Below are 18,249 nucleotides of genomic sequence, written 5' to 3'. Positions count from 1 at the left end.
GCCAGTTGGAAGGTTTGTTTACATTGTTCGAAGGTGCGGGGGACGCCCCCTCAAAGAGCTGTCCCAGTGACTCAAGACCACCCGCCACCCAGTTTCTAAAGTTCCTTGGACAGGAGCCCAGGGAGAAGGCTGGATTAAGGAAGATAGGGGAGAAAGAGCTCAGATCCCCTTGGATACCCTTGTGCCTGCGGGCCCAATCCCAGGTCTTCACTGATTGTTTTGTGGAGGACAGCATGTCTGGCCAAGCTCGGCGTAGGGGATAAATGGTAGAAAGTGGAGGGGGGGAGAAAGGAGGGATTGTTCGATCTCCACCCACTTCGGGCGCCCCAGGGCAGTTCCCCATGCCTGAAAGTGGGCCAGCTGTGCTGCGATTTCGTATTTGCGGAGGTCTGGCACACCCAGTTTCGTGCTGCCCATCATAGTTCTTCTGGGAATACGTGCTTTCTTGCCCTTCCAGATAGTCGATTATTTTCCGTTGGAGCCGCTGCAGAGAGGAGAGCGGGATTGAGGCGGGAAGAGAGGAGCAAGCGTAGAGGAACCGTGGGAGAAGATTCATCTTGCATGCCGTGATGCGGCCTAAGAGGGAGATTTCTTGTGACTGCCAGCGGTTGAGGTCTCTTTCCATTTCTTCGAAGAGGGGGGTGGGGGGGAGTTTGTTTGGTATACTTTTGCTGTAAAACGCAGGATTGTAATACAATGACGTGGGGAATTAAAACGTGGATTTCCCCCCGAATGGTGCAACAGAATATCAGAATGGGAAGGTACATGCCAACATTTTAGTTTGGTCTCAAAACATTCATTTTTATTTTAATCACTTTATTTAAAATTTTAACAAACAACAATACAGCAATCTCCAGTACACCGTATCGTGTTCAAATTGCAATGCCTATAAGAACCTTAGAATTAAACAAAATAATACCGAACACATGAACATCAATAATATTTGTAAATAACAATTACAATTTTATAAAAGATCCCCGACACACAACCAATAAGACAAAACAACAAGAAACAAAAACACACAACAAACAGTTCCCCACCACTAGAAAGCATCCCCAACCCATGTAAGGGATTATCCACCAAGGATTGGAACCCAACCCTCAGCCATATAGGTCATTAAAAGGTCCCCAAAGCCGGGAATAACGCCCTTCTCTACCTTGTCCAAATAGCATAACTTTATCAAAGTTCGACAAGACCTGCATATCCGATAACCACCCTTCCACACCCGGTTTCTTCCTCGACTTCCAGACCCGTAAGATTTGTTTCATTGCCAAGACCAAACCTCTATTAATCCAGTCTGCACAGTCCCTAGCTCTGTCCCCTCTACCCCTGTTGGATAACAAAATGATTGATAAGAAAGAGCGAGGAAGTTTCTCCTCCAATACAAGGTCTAGTCTATCCAATACCCCAGTCCAGAAATCAGAAACTCTTGAGCACGTCCATAACATATGTATCAAAGAACCCCTGCCACATCCACAACCCCAACATGAATCAGAGTTCGAAAGTCCCAACCTAGCCATCTTGGACGGTGTCCAATATAGTTAAAGAGGATCCTTTGTCTAATATATCGCAGCTGCAAATCCATCTTTGCCTGCACCCCTACAAGAAGTAAATACGTCCATTCCCGAACCGAGATATCCGCACCAAGATCATCCACCCAGGTTTGACAAAGCTTGTCCCATGCCCTCACATCTACCTCTTCCGCCGGCATTAACTTCAGATAAGTGGAAACCCCATACGATGCAGAGCAGAGAAGTTCACATAAAGCTGGCTCCTCATTCATGCCCCCATCTAACATCCCTGTCCTTTCGGTCAAGAGTACATTTAAGGCCTCATAACGACTTCTTTCTCTAGCTCCAATCCCAAAGGATGTTCTCAGCTGTTCAAAGGAGATCATGTCACCATTATGCCACACATCACGGATCCTAAGTATGCCCCTACCTATCCAACTCTTCCAGCACAAGGGCCTATTCGCTAATTGCAAACATGCGTTTTGCCATAAAGACGCATCATAATGCATCCAAATATTCCCACCCTCAATGTCCTGAAAGCGCAGCAACGCTTCCCTAGTCGCACCCATTGTAGGCAGCTTCTGTACTGAAGCCGGTAATTTAGACATTGAATAGAGGTCTCTCAGCGCATAAGGCGAAAACTGGTAACTCCCAATTATATGCCAATTGGGAACATATTCATTAACATCAGAGAAATATGAGGTCGAGAAAACCCATGCAATAATTCATCAAGTTCGGGAATCCAAATCCTCCATCTTTCACCGGACTATTCAAAATAAATTTAGGAATTTTAGGCCGCTTACCTTCTCCCCAAAGAAAATCCCGGAAGACTTTGTCAACAGGAGCAACAACTTTTTTCGTGAACTTCAAGGGGATGGACTGTATGATGTAGAGAACCTTCAGTAAAAGTACCATTTTTATGGCATTAACCTTGGCCCAAATTCCCAACTGCAGTCGGCCCCATTTCAATATATCCCTTTTAATTACCTCAAATATCCTTGACACATTGAAAGTAGTCATCCTTTTTAAATCTCGGACCAAGTGTATACCCAAGTATTTCATTGCTCCAACCTCCCAGCGACAGTCCCAAGAGCCCAAAACATCATGCGGGATACTAACATCCAAAGGAAAGGCCACTGTCTTCCCCCAATTTATCCTATGGCCCGATAAACTTCCCACCTCATCAAACATCTGCTTAAGTAGTACACATCCCTCAGCCGGGTTAGACAATATAATTGTCATGTCATCAGCTGTCATGATCACAGCAAAGGGTTCCAGGCGTATCCCAAAAAGGGACTAGACATCAGCTTATCATTGTTGGTTAGTGGAACAGCAACACAGTGAGTGGGTGGACTTAGACTAACACTTCCTGACTACCTAGCATGGCTGCCCTAGTTGTGCTCCAGTCAGTGTTGTGCGGTCTAGCTGTTGTCACTCCATGGGTATTTAAGCCCCTCCCAGCGTGCGCTCCCTGCTTCGCGTCTAGTCAGTTTTGCCGACGCTTACCTATGCCCATGATTCCTGTCAGGCTCGTACTTTCATAGTTCTTAGAAGCAACAGTTTAGCGACCATAGTTTTATAGCCACTTCCTTCTCACATTAGCTTAACTGATTTTGTGACGGAAACCTTCGGAAAATTCCCTCCGTTACTCCTGTCAAATCATAGCAGACATTGGTGGCGTTGTGACGAGCTTATTGCACTAGCGAGCCTCCGCCTAAACTCGCGTTTTCAAATTTTACCTGAAGCGAGTTTATTACGCACCTCTTGTTCCAGTTAGGCGGCAGTCTACTAGCCTCTCGCTCTTCGTCTACAGCCCCGCTTAAATTCTGTTCAACAACCCAATTCCGGAGCGAGTCCAACTTGCGCCTTGGTTCCTGTCAGGCGCCAGTGTCCTAGCATTTCGCTCATTCTCCACAGCCCGCTTGAACTTGCCAGCATTCCCATTCCTCCTGAGGCAACACCACCGCAAGTATCTCAGGAGGATAGCTCAGCGGCAACGTGCTCGCCTTGGAAGTAAGACAACAGGGAGCAACACAGGTTCGATCCCCGGGTCCGCGCTTAGAAACCTCTGGGTATTAAGCGCGTTATAAATAACCTATCATATCATATCTCAGCCCTTTCTTGTCACGACACGTTATTCATTGTTTTAAGTTGTTTATGGGTGCAACGGTTTTAAAGTTGTGGAGGGTTGAAAACTATTAGCGAATTACGCCAGCACTAGTTTGAAAGAGGGTCATTCTTGTGTTCCAATTGTTCTCTTGCATGTGCTATTGGTAGCTTGACGTATTTTGGATGTTGCATTCGTTGTGGTACCATTGTTGGCTGGATTTACTCAGTCCCAGTTATGCACCACTTTTCATTCGTGGTTCTTCCACCGCATTCTTACATTTTGCCTATACTCTTTAAGCACATAGAGCAAGCCCAATTGCTACCTCATAGGTTTCCCCTTTCCACACATGTTCAAAGTTCATATAATATTACCTGCCGTGCCTGGTGCTCATACAATCAGCATCCTTCTTCAGAACACTGCACCCCTGCACAGATGCAGGATGTAGAGCTCATTAAAAAAAAAACATACTAGGTGAGACTCTAGGGGAAATATTGCCAGAAGATTAAATACATTCCCTGTGCACTTTTGGGTAGCTTTCACTTCACTTAAGGGAATTTTCTGTGTGTTCATAGTTTAGTTTAGTTTGTTTATTTATAAAGCGCGTCCGAACCCTCAGGTAGCTGGGCGCATAATCATGTGCATAGCAGAGTTACATATCGTTACACGAGCATCATAATACAGCAGACAGAGCATACATTAATCCAGGCTCTGAATATTTACATACAATAGTAGAATATACCGAGGAGAGTATGTACAGAGAATATACACAAAGAAAGTTACAGTGGCTAATGTGGACCGGGTTACAGGTTGGTCCTGAATAGGCTGTAGATAGAGTAAACAATACTACAGGTAGAGAACGGCGGCTGGCCGGTCTTGTCGGTGAGAATCTAGATGTTTAGGCTAGTAGCCATGATTTTACCATGGCTCTGCATGCGGCTTCCGATCTAATTGTAGTGGGGAGGGTGTTCCAACATTGTGCTGCGAGCACTGGAAACCGGAGCCTCCTGCTGTTTTTAGGTTATAATTAGGGATCTTTAGTTGGTGCAGGTAAGGTGTTCTGGTGGGTCTAATGGGGCAGTGTCTAGAGAATTTGTCAGAGGTAGCGTGGGGCAGTACGTGATAGGCACTTGTGGGTGATGACCAGTGTTCTTAGTTTAATTCTGTCACGGATCGGGAGCCAGTGGACTTCTTTTCTAGCCGTGGATATGTGTGCCTTGCGCGGGAGGTTGAGGGCACATCTTAGTGCATTATTTTGCAAGATCTGGAGTCTATTCAAGTTTTTGGTGTTACTGCCTAAGTAGAGTGTGTTGCAATAGTCTAATTTAGACAATATCAGCGCGCTAGATAGGGTGAGGCAGCTAGAGGTGGAGAGAAAAGGCCTACAGGCATTGATCAATTTGTTGGTGTAAGAGGTAGCTGAGATGGTAGAGTTTATTTGTTTCTTCAGTGATAAGGTAGAGTCGAGGTATACACCTAGTGTTTTAACCTCTTTGGAAACTTTTATGATGTTGCCATCAATGGTAAAGGATTGGTACCTTTGGTCCAGTTTGAGGCGAGCCTGGGACCCTACGATAAGCAATTCTGTTTTATCGTCGTTAAGGCAAAGACTGTGTGTGGCCATCCAGGTTTGGATTTCTAAAAAGATATCATTAGGCTTTGCAGCATCTTCATCATAGCTACCAGTGAGCGTGATGAGGACCTGGGTGTCGTCTGCATAATTAGTGTAGCTGACACCCAGATCGTCAAGACGGTCAAATAGGAGCTTCGTGAAGATGTTGTAAAGTGTGGGAGAAATGCAAGAGCCTTGCGGCACTCCACATGTGATTGGGATAGGGTCGGCAGCCGCAGTGGGGGCGAAGACTCTAGTCGACCTGTCAGACAGAAATGACTGGATCCACTTGGTGGCATTCTGAGAGAATGCAGCAGCCGAGGAGAGGTGTTGAGTGAGGATCTGGTGGTCAACCAGATCAAAGGCAGCAGAAAGATCCAACAAGAGCAAGATGGCCAGTTTGCCCTTGTCTTTGGCGTCATCCATTTGGATTTTTAGATCCAAGAGGGCAGTTTCAGTCCCGTGCCTTGGTCTGAAGCCGGATTGTCGCAGGCCTAGGAGGTTGTTGTCTTCCAAATGTTGTTGTATTTGGAGATAGGCTACCCTGTCCAAGATTTTGAGAAGAAATGGGACTGTGGTGATGGGCCTGTAATTTGTGGGGATGTTGGGATCTAGATTGGGTTTTTTGAGCAGGGGTAAGACCCACGCTTCTTTAAGGTTGTTGGGGACCACTGAGTTTTTGAAGGAGGAGTTGATCAGAGAGGTGATGAGAGGGGCTAACTCATTAGCACCATCTTTGATGACAGATGCTGGGCAAATGTCACCTTTGCAGTTGGATGGTTTGAGGCTGGCGATTATCTTGATTACTTCCTCTTCTGAGACTGGTGAGAAGTGGAAAGAAGGGCAGCTAGGGGTAGTGTGGTTAATTTTGCTGCTGGGGTTCTGCTTGGCGGCAAGGCTAGCTTTTTTTGCTTCTATCTTGGATTGTAGGAGGGTAATTTTGTTAGCGAGGGCGAGCTGGATATTGTTACACCAGGCCTTGTCTTTGATGCAGTTCTCTGTAGGAGGCAATGGTGATTCAAGTTCTCTTAGTATAGAGAAGTGTTCTTTGGTGCCCGATTTGGCATTTTGTATTCTCAAGTTATAGGTCTCTTTCTTAGCATTTAAGATGGCGGATTTGTAGGTGGAGGCAGCTGCGGCAAATTTGTCTTTGGTGTAGAGAGAAGGGGCTTTTCTCCAGCTAGTTTCTGCAGTTATTTTAATATTGCGGAGAGCTTTTAATTTTGCTGAGAACCATTTGTTGAAGTGGGCAATAGGTTTGGCTTGTCGTTGTTTGAGAGAAGCTATCTGGTCGAGGGCTAGTTCTAAAGTATTGTTATATAGGTCTACTATGGCTGCTGGGTTGTTTATTTGCGTGGGTAGATTGGCTCTACTGATAGGCGCGAGGAGAGGTTTGAGGTTCTCTACAGTGATGTTGCGGTTATTTCTGGAGATTATTTGGGGTAACTTTGTGGGTCGTGTGGTAGATGGTAAGGATCTAGGTAAGGAGAAGGTAATAAGATGATGGTCAGTCCAAGCACAGGGAGTGATGTCATTCAGTGACAGGTTGCAATTGGCATCTGCAAGCCAATCCAAAGATCTTCCTTTTGTATGTGTAGGTTGATTAATGTGTTGGGTGAAGCCTAGATGAGTAATCGTGTTATTAAGGGAAGTGGCTTGGTTGTCATTGGGGTCATTAAGTCCCAAGTTAAAATCTCCCAGAATGATGATTTGGGATTTCAGTTTCAAGTTGGTAGTGAGTAGGAGGGAGATATCCTCCTCAAAGGTGGAGAGGGGTCCTGGGGGTTTGTATATAATATGGAACAGGATGGTTTGTGTGTCAGATAATGGGAGTTTGACGGACAAAAGTTCGGCTGAAGGTAGGGTAGTGCTGATTACTTCTCTGATGCTTAGGGTGGATTTCGCAATAATTGCTATTCCTCCTCCTATTCCATTTTTCCTGTCAGCTCGGATGATGTTGTAGTTGTCTGGAGTGGCTAGAGCTATAGTGGGACCGGCTGCTGGGTGGAGCCAAGTCTCCGTGATGGCGATGAAGTCTAGGTGGTTAGTGGAAATAATGTCAGCGACATCCGTAGCGTGGGCAACCAGTGAGCGAGCGTTGATGAGGGCTCCCTTGATAGAGATCTGTGGAGGGTTAGTTTTCGAGTGTGGTGGCGAGTGAGGTATAGTAGGGTTGTGACTCGGTGGGAGTTCAGTAAGTGAGGTAGGCTGCTTGGGGATCTTAGTTTGATTGGTGAGCCTTCTGGTGAACTTTGTAACAAGATTAGTATGATAGCTGTGTCTATCGTTTCTAGTCGTGGTCGGTGGGGCTGCGTTCAGGCATGTGGTAGTGGGTGCAGCAAGGCGAGAACCTAGTCTAGTATTTCTAATGGATGTGGGACAGGGTATGCATGGTGAAGGTGGGCGGGCGAATCTGTTTATCCATTCTATTGGAGATAGTGGGTCTGGGTAAAGTGGTGTGGTTGTGTGGGCGCGGAGCAACGGGAGGAGGGTAGCCATAATTAGAGTGGCGCCTCTAAATGTGGCCATTGTGGGTGGCTTGGCTCTGATGATGGGGGCAGTGAAGTTCATAGGTGATTAGCTAGAGTGCAGTAGTCACGACAGATAAGGCACAACACAAATCAAGTGTGGTCTATTAGCGACCATAAGGCACAACACAAATCAAATGTGGTCTATTAGCGACCATGAGGCACAACACAAATCAAATGTGGTCTATTAGCGACCATGAGGCACAACACAAATCAAGTGTGGTCTATTAGCGACCATAGGGCACAACACAAATCAAATGTGGTCTATTAGAGACCATGAGGCACAACACAAATCAAGTGTGGTCTATTAGAGACCATAGGGCACAACACAAATCAAATGTGACCATAGGGGACAACACAAATCAAATGTGGTCTATTAGCGACCATGAGGCACAACACAAATCAAATGTGGTCTATTAGCGACCATAGGGCACAACACAAATCAAGTGTGGTCTATTAGCGACCATAGGGCACAACACAAATCAAATGTGGTCTATTAGCGACCATGAGGCACAACACAAATCAAATGTGGTCTATTAGCGACCATGAGGCACAACACAAATCAAGTGTGGTCTATTAGCGACCATAGGGCACAACACAAATCAAATGTGGTCTATTAGCGACCATGAGGCACAACACAAATCAAGTGTGGTCTATTAGCGACCATAGGGCACAACACAAATCAAATGTGGTCTATTAGCGACCATAGGGCACAACACAAATCAAATGTGGTCTATTAGCGACCATAGGGCACAACACAAATCAAATGTGGTCTATTAGCAACCATGAGGCACATCAGAAAATAAATGTGGTCTATTAGCGACCATGAGGCACATCACACATCAAATGTGGTCTATTAGCGACCATGAGGCACAACACAAATCAAATGTGGTCTATTAGCGACCATGAGGTACATCACAAATCAAATGTGGTCTATTAGCGACCATGAGGCACATCACAAATCAAATGTGGTCTATTAGCGACCATGAGGCACAACACAAATCAAATGTGGTCTATTAGCGACCATAGGGCACAACAACAAGACATATATCTAGATATCAGGCACGTGAGTGGCCATCAGCAATGACGGATTAGCGAGGGGCATGTTAGTAACTTGACCAGGGTCGCGGCGGGTACGGGATGACTGCCTGATAGTGCGGGGTACAGTTTCAGGGAGCTGAAGCATGTGCAAAATGCAGAATGAAAAAGACAAGAATTCATTTGAGCTACTTATAGAAAAGCACACATACACTGGTACGGGTTCAAACTTGAATATTCAGAGTTGTGCGGAGTCTTACTGTTGCATCAATTGGGTGGAATGTCCATGGCAGCAGCGGATTTCGTCATGGCCTGCAAGTATGGACGATATGTGCATGGGGGAGAATTTGGGCAAGGTGTCTGGGCGAGCTTAGTGCTTCTGGGCCGGCTAATCGCCTGCCGGCTGTGGATTGCCCCACAAGAAGAGGGCAGCAGCCAATAGGGATCGTGATGGGATGGTGGTTAGGCAAGAGCAACATTGCCATAAACAAAGTCAGCCATCTTAGAAGGTGCAAATGCCTCGTGGCAGGCAATGGAGAATGCACAGGCTGATGAGGGTAACCAGCAAAACGATAGTTGCAGGGTCCAAAGAAAGGCTTCTCTGTGGCATCCGAGTGGCTGCCGACAATAATGGATCACAGTGGCACAATATCGCCGCCGGATGGCGAAAACAGCAGGTTTTGCGCAGAAGGTTGCAATTAGCCAGTAGGCTTACCTTCATAGGTTTACCTGATAATAAAGAAATTGTAGAAAGTGAACAGCGCTAACTAAGAAGAGGTTTGGAATAGCTTCCTGGGTGTCCCCGCAGAGTCAAGGTAAGCGTTACATCAGCGTAGCACAGAACTTTCATCTCATTATCTCCAAATCTAAGCCCCTGAAGACCCTGCTCTTGCTTTTTTTTTTTTTAACCAACTTTATTTTCATTTTTGTTTTTAACGTATGACAACAGTTAGCCTTCGGTTACAGCAGTATTACAACCATTATCATCTGTATAAACAAGTTATTTAACCTACTTGAACTTGGACATTGAGACTATTATTGTCTTCCAACTCCCCCCCGTTCCCCCTGAGTACCCACACCCTCGCCCACCCTTCCCACCCCCTTCCCTTAGAGTTATCTGAACCAAACTGAACCAAGGTTATAACCAAAGCAAAGCAGTTTCCTGAGCTCATCCCTCCTCCTTGTCTTCTGCTGTCTTTATCTCATATGGATGTTTCTTAGACTCCTGGGTTTAAAGAATTGAGCCTCCCTCTCCCCCACATAGTCCTGAAGTGGGTCCCATATGGCTAAGAATTTCAGGTATGTCCCTGACTTTGTGGCGCAAATGTTCTCCATCGCCATAACTCCCCACACTTTCATCCACCACCATGGGGCTGTAGGGCCTTCCACTGTCTTCCATCGCTGGGCCACTGTCATCCTTGCTGCAGACAGTAGGTGGGTGATGAGGGCCGCTCTGTTCCCTGAAGCTGCGTATATCCCTTCTGACACTGCCCCCAACAGGATGACCTTAGGGGATCCTGCTCTTGCTTTAAGTATAAAATGAGAGGTTCCAAGGCCAGATTAAACAGATACGGAGACAATGGACATCCCTGTCTAGTCCCCCTAGATAACAAGAATGAGGAGGACATAACCCCATTGACCCACACCTTCGCACTAATATTGGAATTCAATGCCCTTATGGTCCTAATGAATGTGTCCCCAAACCCCATCCTCTTAAGGGTGTGATAAAGGAAAGACCAATTTACCCTGTCGAAAGCCTTTTCCGCATCCATAAATAGTAACAAGGTCTCCCGGGTCTTTGTCTTCGGTAGGCCCATCATGTCTATCAACGTCCTAATATGATCATAACCGTATCGACCTCTCATGAATTCAACCTGTGATCCCCCAATCAGTTTACCTATGCAGGTGTTCAGTCTATTAGTCAAAATCCTACTAAAAATGTTTAGGTCCACATTCAGGAGTGAAATCGGCCTATAATTCTCACATTTCCTACCATCTTTTCCTGGCTTCGGGATAACGATGACACAAGCCTCTTTCATAGTGGGACAAAGCAAGCCATCCCGCATAAAAGCATTGTATAGAGTGCACAAGAACGGTCCAAGAACCCCACTCAGTGTCTGGTCAAACTCTACCGGAAGACCGTCTATCCCCGGTGATTTACCCTTATTGAGCTGACCAATTGCCACTGACACTTCCACTTCCTCAATAGGGCTATCCATCACAGCTTGGTCCGCACTCAAATTTGGCATGACAATCTTATCAAAAAAAGGAGTACATGTCCACCTGGCTCGGAAATTGATCCTCCCGATATAAAGAATCAGAAAACGTCCGAAAACCATTATCTCATCCTTTTTACTAATATGAACACCATTGTCATCTACCAGTTTCTGGATAAAAGAGGCATCCGATAGACCCCGTAACCTATTCGCCAGCAGTTTCCCACTTTTATCACCTTGCTCCCAGAACTTTTGCTTCATAAAGAACATGTCTTTTTCATATTGGGCATCCATTTTTTGCTTAAGTAGATCCTTGAATCGCCCAAGCAACAACTTATCCTCAACCCGCTTAGACACCGCAAAATTCTTCTGCGCTTTCTCCAGTTCCCTTTCCAATTTCTGAAGCTACGCCAAGGTTTTCTTCCGAACCCGGGATGTAATATTCATCAGTTCCCCCCGCACAGTCGCCTTATAGCTTTCCCAGACCATGACATCAGATGCCGAACCAACATTAATATCAAAGTAATTCTTTGTGAAACTGTCCAGAGAATCAGCAACCCCCTGGCTCTTGTAAAATATAAGATTTAAGGCGCCACTTAGAAAACCCCGACCTCTCCTGCCCTATACTTAACTGCATCATGATCAGAGAGTGATCTGAAATATTCCTTTAATAGTTACCTCTCGCAAATTCTCAGCCAACCGATCAGAAATAAGAAAATAATCAATCCTTGAATGAGAGTCATGTACCGGTGAGTAAAAGGAGAACTCTCTCACCTCTGGGTTAAAAAATCTCCATGCGTCAATCAAATCCTGATTATCCACAAATTCCTTGAAGGACCTAGTAGCGTTCCCAGCAGTAAATCTACATTGTGCCGAACTGTCCATTTTCCCGTCAATCACACAATTGAAATCACCTCCTAAAATCACATATTCCCGCTCATCTCTCAGAAGCGTAGACACCACTACTATACGGACCATAAACAGAACCTATTGTGACCAGCCTATCCTCATATTTGACATCAATAAGGAGTATCCTCCCCTCATCATCCATCACAACTTTTTCTACCCGAAGCATTAGGCCTTTGCGCAGCATTACACCCACCCCCCCTTGATTTAGAACCATGGCAATTAAAAAAGGTCTTCGTGAACCATCTATTTTGGAGCAAATGTAGCGACTCATTCAACAGATGAGTCTCTTGAATGAGGGCAATATCTGTCTTTTCCCTCCTCAGCCTGTTCCTCTTCCTCGGAATATTTAGGCCTTTAACATTCCAGGAACATATTCTCAAATCACCCAACGACATGTGAATTCAAACCAAAACCAACCATACTGATCCAGGACAAGTCCAGACCAGAGAACAAAAGGGGGGAAACAAACAGACAGAAATATGCAAACCCTACAGGACAACACAGAACAAACACAGACATACCAAACCCATGAACATACAATAGCAAATCAAATGACACACCCTGCAAAACTGTAAGGTGATGTTGAGTGCAGTTATATACAAAAACACCAAAGTCTCGAACTGTAATCGCCCCAGAACCCACACCCAATGTATATTCAGTGACAACCATAACAATTACCTCCCCCATATAACGCCTAACACTATCTACAAGAGCTCCAGATAGCATGGAGATCAAAGTAACCCACCAACACCCCATCAAAAGTACTATACCATATCAAATCTCACCACAGAAAAGTCAAAGGTGTGTGGCCCAGTATCCACACCAATACTCAACCTGACAATATAATAGCATAGAACAGCCATAGTTCGTCCTTGCAATCCCATCAACCCAACAACCCCCCAAATAAATAAATAAATAAACACCCTCATAATGCAAGACATCCACTAGTACAGATCAGTGAAAGACACTGTATACTATAAGACACAATACCCGCCTCAAACCCAGTGTCTGCTTAGGATCCATCACTGAAGAATATTCTCAACCCAGGCATAGTGTGGTCCACAGAGAACCAACCAAACCACTGGATGTCTCAGGCACCTATGACCCCCTCCCCACACTCCATAAAACAACTATGCACAACTATGACTACTTCCCTCCACCCCCAACCAGTACACGGGCTAGTACACCTTATGAAAGGCATATGACATTACAGTGCCAACCAGGAATGCAATTCAATGAACACACAGCGGGGAAATGCACTTGAAACAAATTAAATTGCCATGTCGTTGCACACCGAGCTTTCATTAGCATAAAAGGAATTCCCATGACCCACCTTGTTCCCCCGAACCCTCAATGGTATGAATCACCCTATTTCTGATGTGCATTTCGTGTACTGCTAACACATGAACAACCAGGCCATGGAAATTCCATTACTGTACACAGTAAGAGAAGTGATTCCGTGTGAGAACCACGCAAGTCAGGATGATAACTATGCCCAAGTTCTTGATCTAGTCAGTTATACAGTCACAGAAGAAAACACCCGTCTGCATCTTAGATCGTAGAACAGCAGTACTGCACGCCAGCAATGTTTGTACTTCCCTGCCCATGCATGTAATCAGATTCCATTTCATTCCCTCCATGATGATCCTCCAGAACCATAACACATGACCATCATAGGAAGACCTCAGTCAAATTGCATTCTGCATGAACAGTTACTGCAGGCCACCGTGAATATGCAGAGTGAGTCATCGGGCCAAAAATGAAGACAGCAAATGGAAGCGGGGAGCAAGAAGCTCAGCCGTTTCAATCCAGAGCCGTGCAAAGCAGCAGTGCGTGCAAGGTGGGAGACACAGCTGCCGCCAGAGAGCCGTGTACAGACATCTCCGGAGGCAGGATAGGGGAGGGAGGAGGAGGAGGAAACCAGTCCTATCACAGCCAGAACACTCCAACAACCAGTGCAGTAAGATCCCATAAGTGCCATCTGTTGCACCTACCGCCAGCCTGAATGCGTTCCTCCATCACAGCGTCCCCCTCTCCTCCACTACGAGCGCCGGCTTCTACCAATCACGTCCTCCATGACGTGAAACGACGTGAGAAAGCGTCAAAAGTACTACGGCCTTTCCTCTAATGGCCCGTGTCCACCCTCTTGAATGAAAACAGCCGTATCAACCGATTCAATGACCGTTTATATCCAAATGATGGCAATTGGGTTAAACGGTCAAATTGGATGAAAAATAGTAATAAAAATTAAAAAAAATATAGTAAACAAACTAATCAACATTTAAACCTTTAAACATGAAATCTGGAGAAAAAGAAAAACACCACTGCTTGTCCAAGTAACAAGTCCGGCTATCTCTTTTTAGCTGGCATCACTCTCTGAGAAGTAGACAGTAGCCTCCATAGGTTGCTCAGGATCATTCCTGTCTTCAGCCCCTTCCAGATCACTCAAAAAAGCCTCAGCTCCCTTGCTATCATTGAAGGAGAACATCCTGCCATCCTTAATTACCCTGAAGATGGCAGGATAAACCATGTAGTATTTGAGGTTCTTCAACTTTGCTTTATCTTTAGCTGCATTGAATTCTCGCCTTTTATCCAAAACATCCCGGCTGAGGTCCCCAAATATCATCACTCTGTGGCCATTCCAAGTCAAATCATGTAGTTCACGGGCTTTCCTCAACACCATTTCCTTGATTGGAAAGCGCAGGAATTTGACCACAAAGTGTCTGGATCGCTGGCCTTAGGCTGGCTTAGGCCCCAAACTAGGTGCATCTTGGGATCCAGTTTGAGGACAGAAACCAAAACTCTCTCAATAAATTCCAGGGGTTTGCCCCTCTCCATGTCCTCAGGAAGGCCAGCCACCCTCACATTGTTCCGCCTTGAGAAATGCTCCTGCTCGGAGAGCTTCAAAAACAATCTCTCATTCTTGATTGTAGATCTTTGATTTGGTTTCCCATTCTTTCCACTGTGTTATCCATATCATTCAAAAGGGACTCCCCTCTGTTAAAGTTTGAAGTGAGTTCAAAGTATCTCTCCTCTGCTCTGGACATCTTATCCTTGATCTCATTCACATCTAGAGTCAGTTTAGTGAGCATGTCCAGAATTTTATCAACTCCCTCATCTGAAGTCTTCTCATTAGTCCTCTTTGCAGGTTGTTTTTAATCAGGTGAAGCTGGCTCAGCCATCACAGTGCAGAGTAGGGAGTCAGTCCAGGTGCAGGAGCTCAGCCTTCAGGCAGCCATCCCTGAAGCTGACAGTTCTAGAATCCGGCACATTCATTTTTAAACCACATATTTGTTAGTGCAGATGTTTGATGCTGCCTTTAAACTGAGAAATGGATATACAATTCTCAAAGTTGTTTTGAATTTTACTCTGTAACTGGAGTCATCTTTTCAATACCTTTGTAAAGAACACACACAGAGTAAGGTCTAAACATGCTAGTATTCCACATTCCGACCGATCCAGGACCTCATGAGCGGGTACGGTCCTTGAACTGCTGGGTGAGTCATACTCACAAATGGTTGGTTTTAAGTGACCCAGACCTCACTATTGGATATATTGCTGAGCGGCTATGTCACTTAAATGTAAATGGTCTTCGCTTGTCTTTCTGTTATGTTGCCATATAGTGTCCCATCTTAATGCTGCCAAGGGTAGTTCGAAAGAGTATGATAGGGATATAGACAAGAATAGAGATGGGCTGTGGAGCTTTGGGGGGGTGGATCTCCTCATACCTTCTCCAGGGCCTGCATCAGGGAGTGGTTAATGGCACCTAGGTCCTCACTAGTTCCATCCAGTAGCCTCAAGCATGGGACTTTGTCACAGTACCTAGAGAGAAGGACTGATACAACCAGACAGGTCCATCTAGTCTACCAATTATACACAGAACCAAATATGCTCACCATAAAGGCACTTAACTGGCACTTTGCCCATACACACAGTCCTAAACCATTTCTCCCTGGCAGGCAAATGCAATGGGATTAAAGTATTCAGACAGTTCTACTATAAAAGAGCTTGGAATGCAGACCATAGCCAGATAAGGTGACAGGGAAGGGATGCTAAACAAAAATCAGAAGGAAAAACAGTAAAAGGAGAGTGTTAAAGAGAAGGGGGAGGGATAAGCAGGGAAAAGTGAGGCTCACATGGTGCGCAAACCCATTTATTCAAATGGAGAAAAATTGAAGTAGTCAAAAATGTGGGGTTATCAAAAAAGAGGCAATGTCAAGAAGTTCATCAAAATAGCACCATTTCGATTCTACAACCAGCACAAAATAAACCTGGCTGTATAGACTGATAATATCAGGTTTTATACAGTATTTCAGGCAAAGTTCTTCATGTTTCTAAGTAGTGTCATAACAGTTGTTATAAATGTCATGATACTTATCGACCTATGGAGGATGAAGGGGTGAGTCGTCCCTGCTGGTATGCAAACTTTCTAAGTGCAGGCCTGTCCCATGCCAGAGGCCAGTGCTTAACATGAGAGTTATCCGCACAGAACAGATATTACCAATTTAACTGCGAGGGATGTGGACGTCCACGTCCTAGTGTGACCTGCAGATGAAGCTGCCCGGCTTTGCAGTAGGAATTCCTGCCAGAGGTAAACCGCTAAAAGCATACACCCGGAGCCTGAACATATATATTCTTGTAGTGGAGTGGTTGGGGAAGCAATTCGGGAATTCCTATTCATGTAATCCTTTCTAGTCGGAGCATAGCTTGTTAAACAACATTGCTCTGAACATTACTACATGTTCATGTAATGATTTTACTTCAGAGTCACTGACTTGGCCTTGCAGTATAACATAACCTCCCTAAAGGGATAACGCACATCTGATGATTTGGTAGTTACATTATGTATAAGTTGATGATAAAATAAAATTCTTCTATGTCTAACATGACCAGAAGAACATCAGAGGTCTGCTCATTTTTAACAATCCTATGTCTATGAAGCAGGGTCGGCAGGTGTACAGTAAAAACAGCACAAGATGGCAGATGCAAAAACAGGCCCATTCAGGTTACAATTAATACACAGAACCAATAGGTTCTCCAGGAAGGCAATTAACATGCATGTGTTGCTACAATGGCTATTGGGTAATGTAGTCTAACATAACGTATTTAATGAAGGTATGTAATCAGGCTGGCATACACTTTTCTCTGATAGGAGCATAAGGTTCAGCAACTACTGTTCCTACCTAGAAAGGCCAGACTAGGATGTCAGCTGAAAAAGGCACATTTATATTGTCAGTTTTTGGGAATGCAACAGTGATCAACGGGGTTCAAATACAACAACCATCATGGCTTGTTAAAATCATTACCAAAGAAGAAAAACAAAATCTGTTTCCAATAATGGATTAGGTAATATTTGAAGTAGACACCCAAAACTGAAAATCTTTATGTGAAAGGAACAATGCAAAGATATCAATCAGAAAGACTGCTCCTTGTGATCAGCTACCGGCTCACAAAGACTGTTTGCGGAAATCAAACAGACCAATACTTTCTTCAGGTTCTAGGTCAATAAAAAGAAACATATTTACCATTGCATCTTCCATATCATAGCCAGTGTAAGATATAACAGCTACAATAGCATTGGTACCAATTGGATAATTGTCCATCCCGTAGAAATCATACATGTACGGCCGGACCAGAGGACTCTGAGGGGTCTGAAGACGATACAGTTTGTTATCTGATCGTTCCTTGAATGTTAAAAGAGGAAATCCCATAGTTTGTTTACCTGAAAAAGGCAAAAACAATGCTTTGGATCAGATGACAATTAAAATACATTAAGCATGTTACTACACTCGTCACATTTCATTGTTTAGATAAAGTATTTTCAAGACCTAAATAAAATATGTGATGAACTGACCAAGAATTGAAAAAAGCTGCTTTTCCCCCTTTCCTCAAAGTTCCCAAAATTCCAAGGGTGGGCCCATTTTATTGAAACGAATATACAAAGATATTACAATGCATTAGCTTTCATAGTCTCACAGACGTCTTCATAATGTGACAGCCACAAAATACGCGCGTTTATCTGATAAATTGCAAACATATTTTATTTTGCTTCAATCTTCGTAGTGTACTTTTCAGAATTAACACTATGGCACTTGTATCAAAAAAGTACATTTTAGCTCTGGTTTGGTCTTGCATTGAAATCACAAACACTAAATGATTAACCATACTTGGAGAAAATCATTTAAAGTTTTAGAAATATAATGCTTATACTAATTAATATAGCATTACATTAGTGTGTAAATCTTACTGATGTGACTGGTCAAAACCTAAAGATCTGGAAGTCTAAGAGAAACTTTTCTTAGAGCACCATCGTATATACTGTACAGCA

General features: G+C 44.4%; 1 protein-coding gene across 1 annotated transcript in view; it reads right to left on the bottom strand.

Annotated features, from left to right (window-relative positions):
* POLR1B (RNA polymerase I subunit B) overlaps nucleotides 1-18,249 on the bottom strand; it is a 754,587-nt gene that overhangs the window by 47,624 nt on the left and 688,714 nt on the right. The window contains exon 13 of the mRNA XM_069607790.1: nucleotides 17,447-17,643. Coding sequence (XP_069463891.1) covers nucleotides 17,447-17,643 — 197 coding nt within the window. The remainder of the gene's footprint in view (nucleotides 1-17,446; nucleotides 17,644-18,249) is intronic.

Source organism: Ambystoma mexicanum, chromosome 4q (assembly GCF_040938575.1).
Source record: "Ambystoma mexicanum isolate Mex_15411 chromosome 4q, UKY_AmexF1_1, whole genome shotgun sequence".
NCBI classification, from domain to species: domain Eukaryota; kingdom Metazoa; phylum Chordata; class Amphibia; order Caudata; family Ambystomatidae; genus Ambystoma; species Ambystoma mexicanum.
This window is presented reverse-complemented; position numbering and strand designations above follow the sequence as displayed.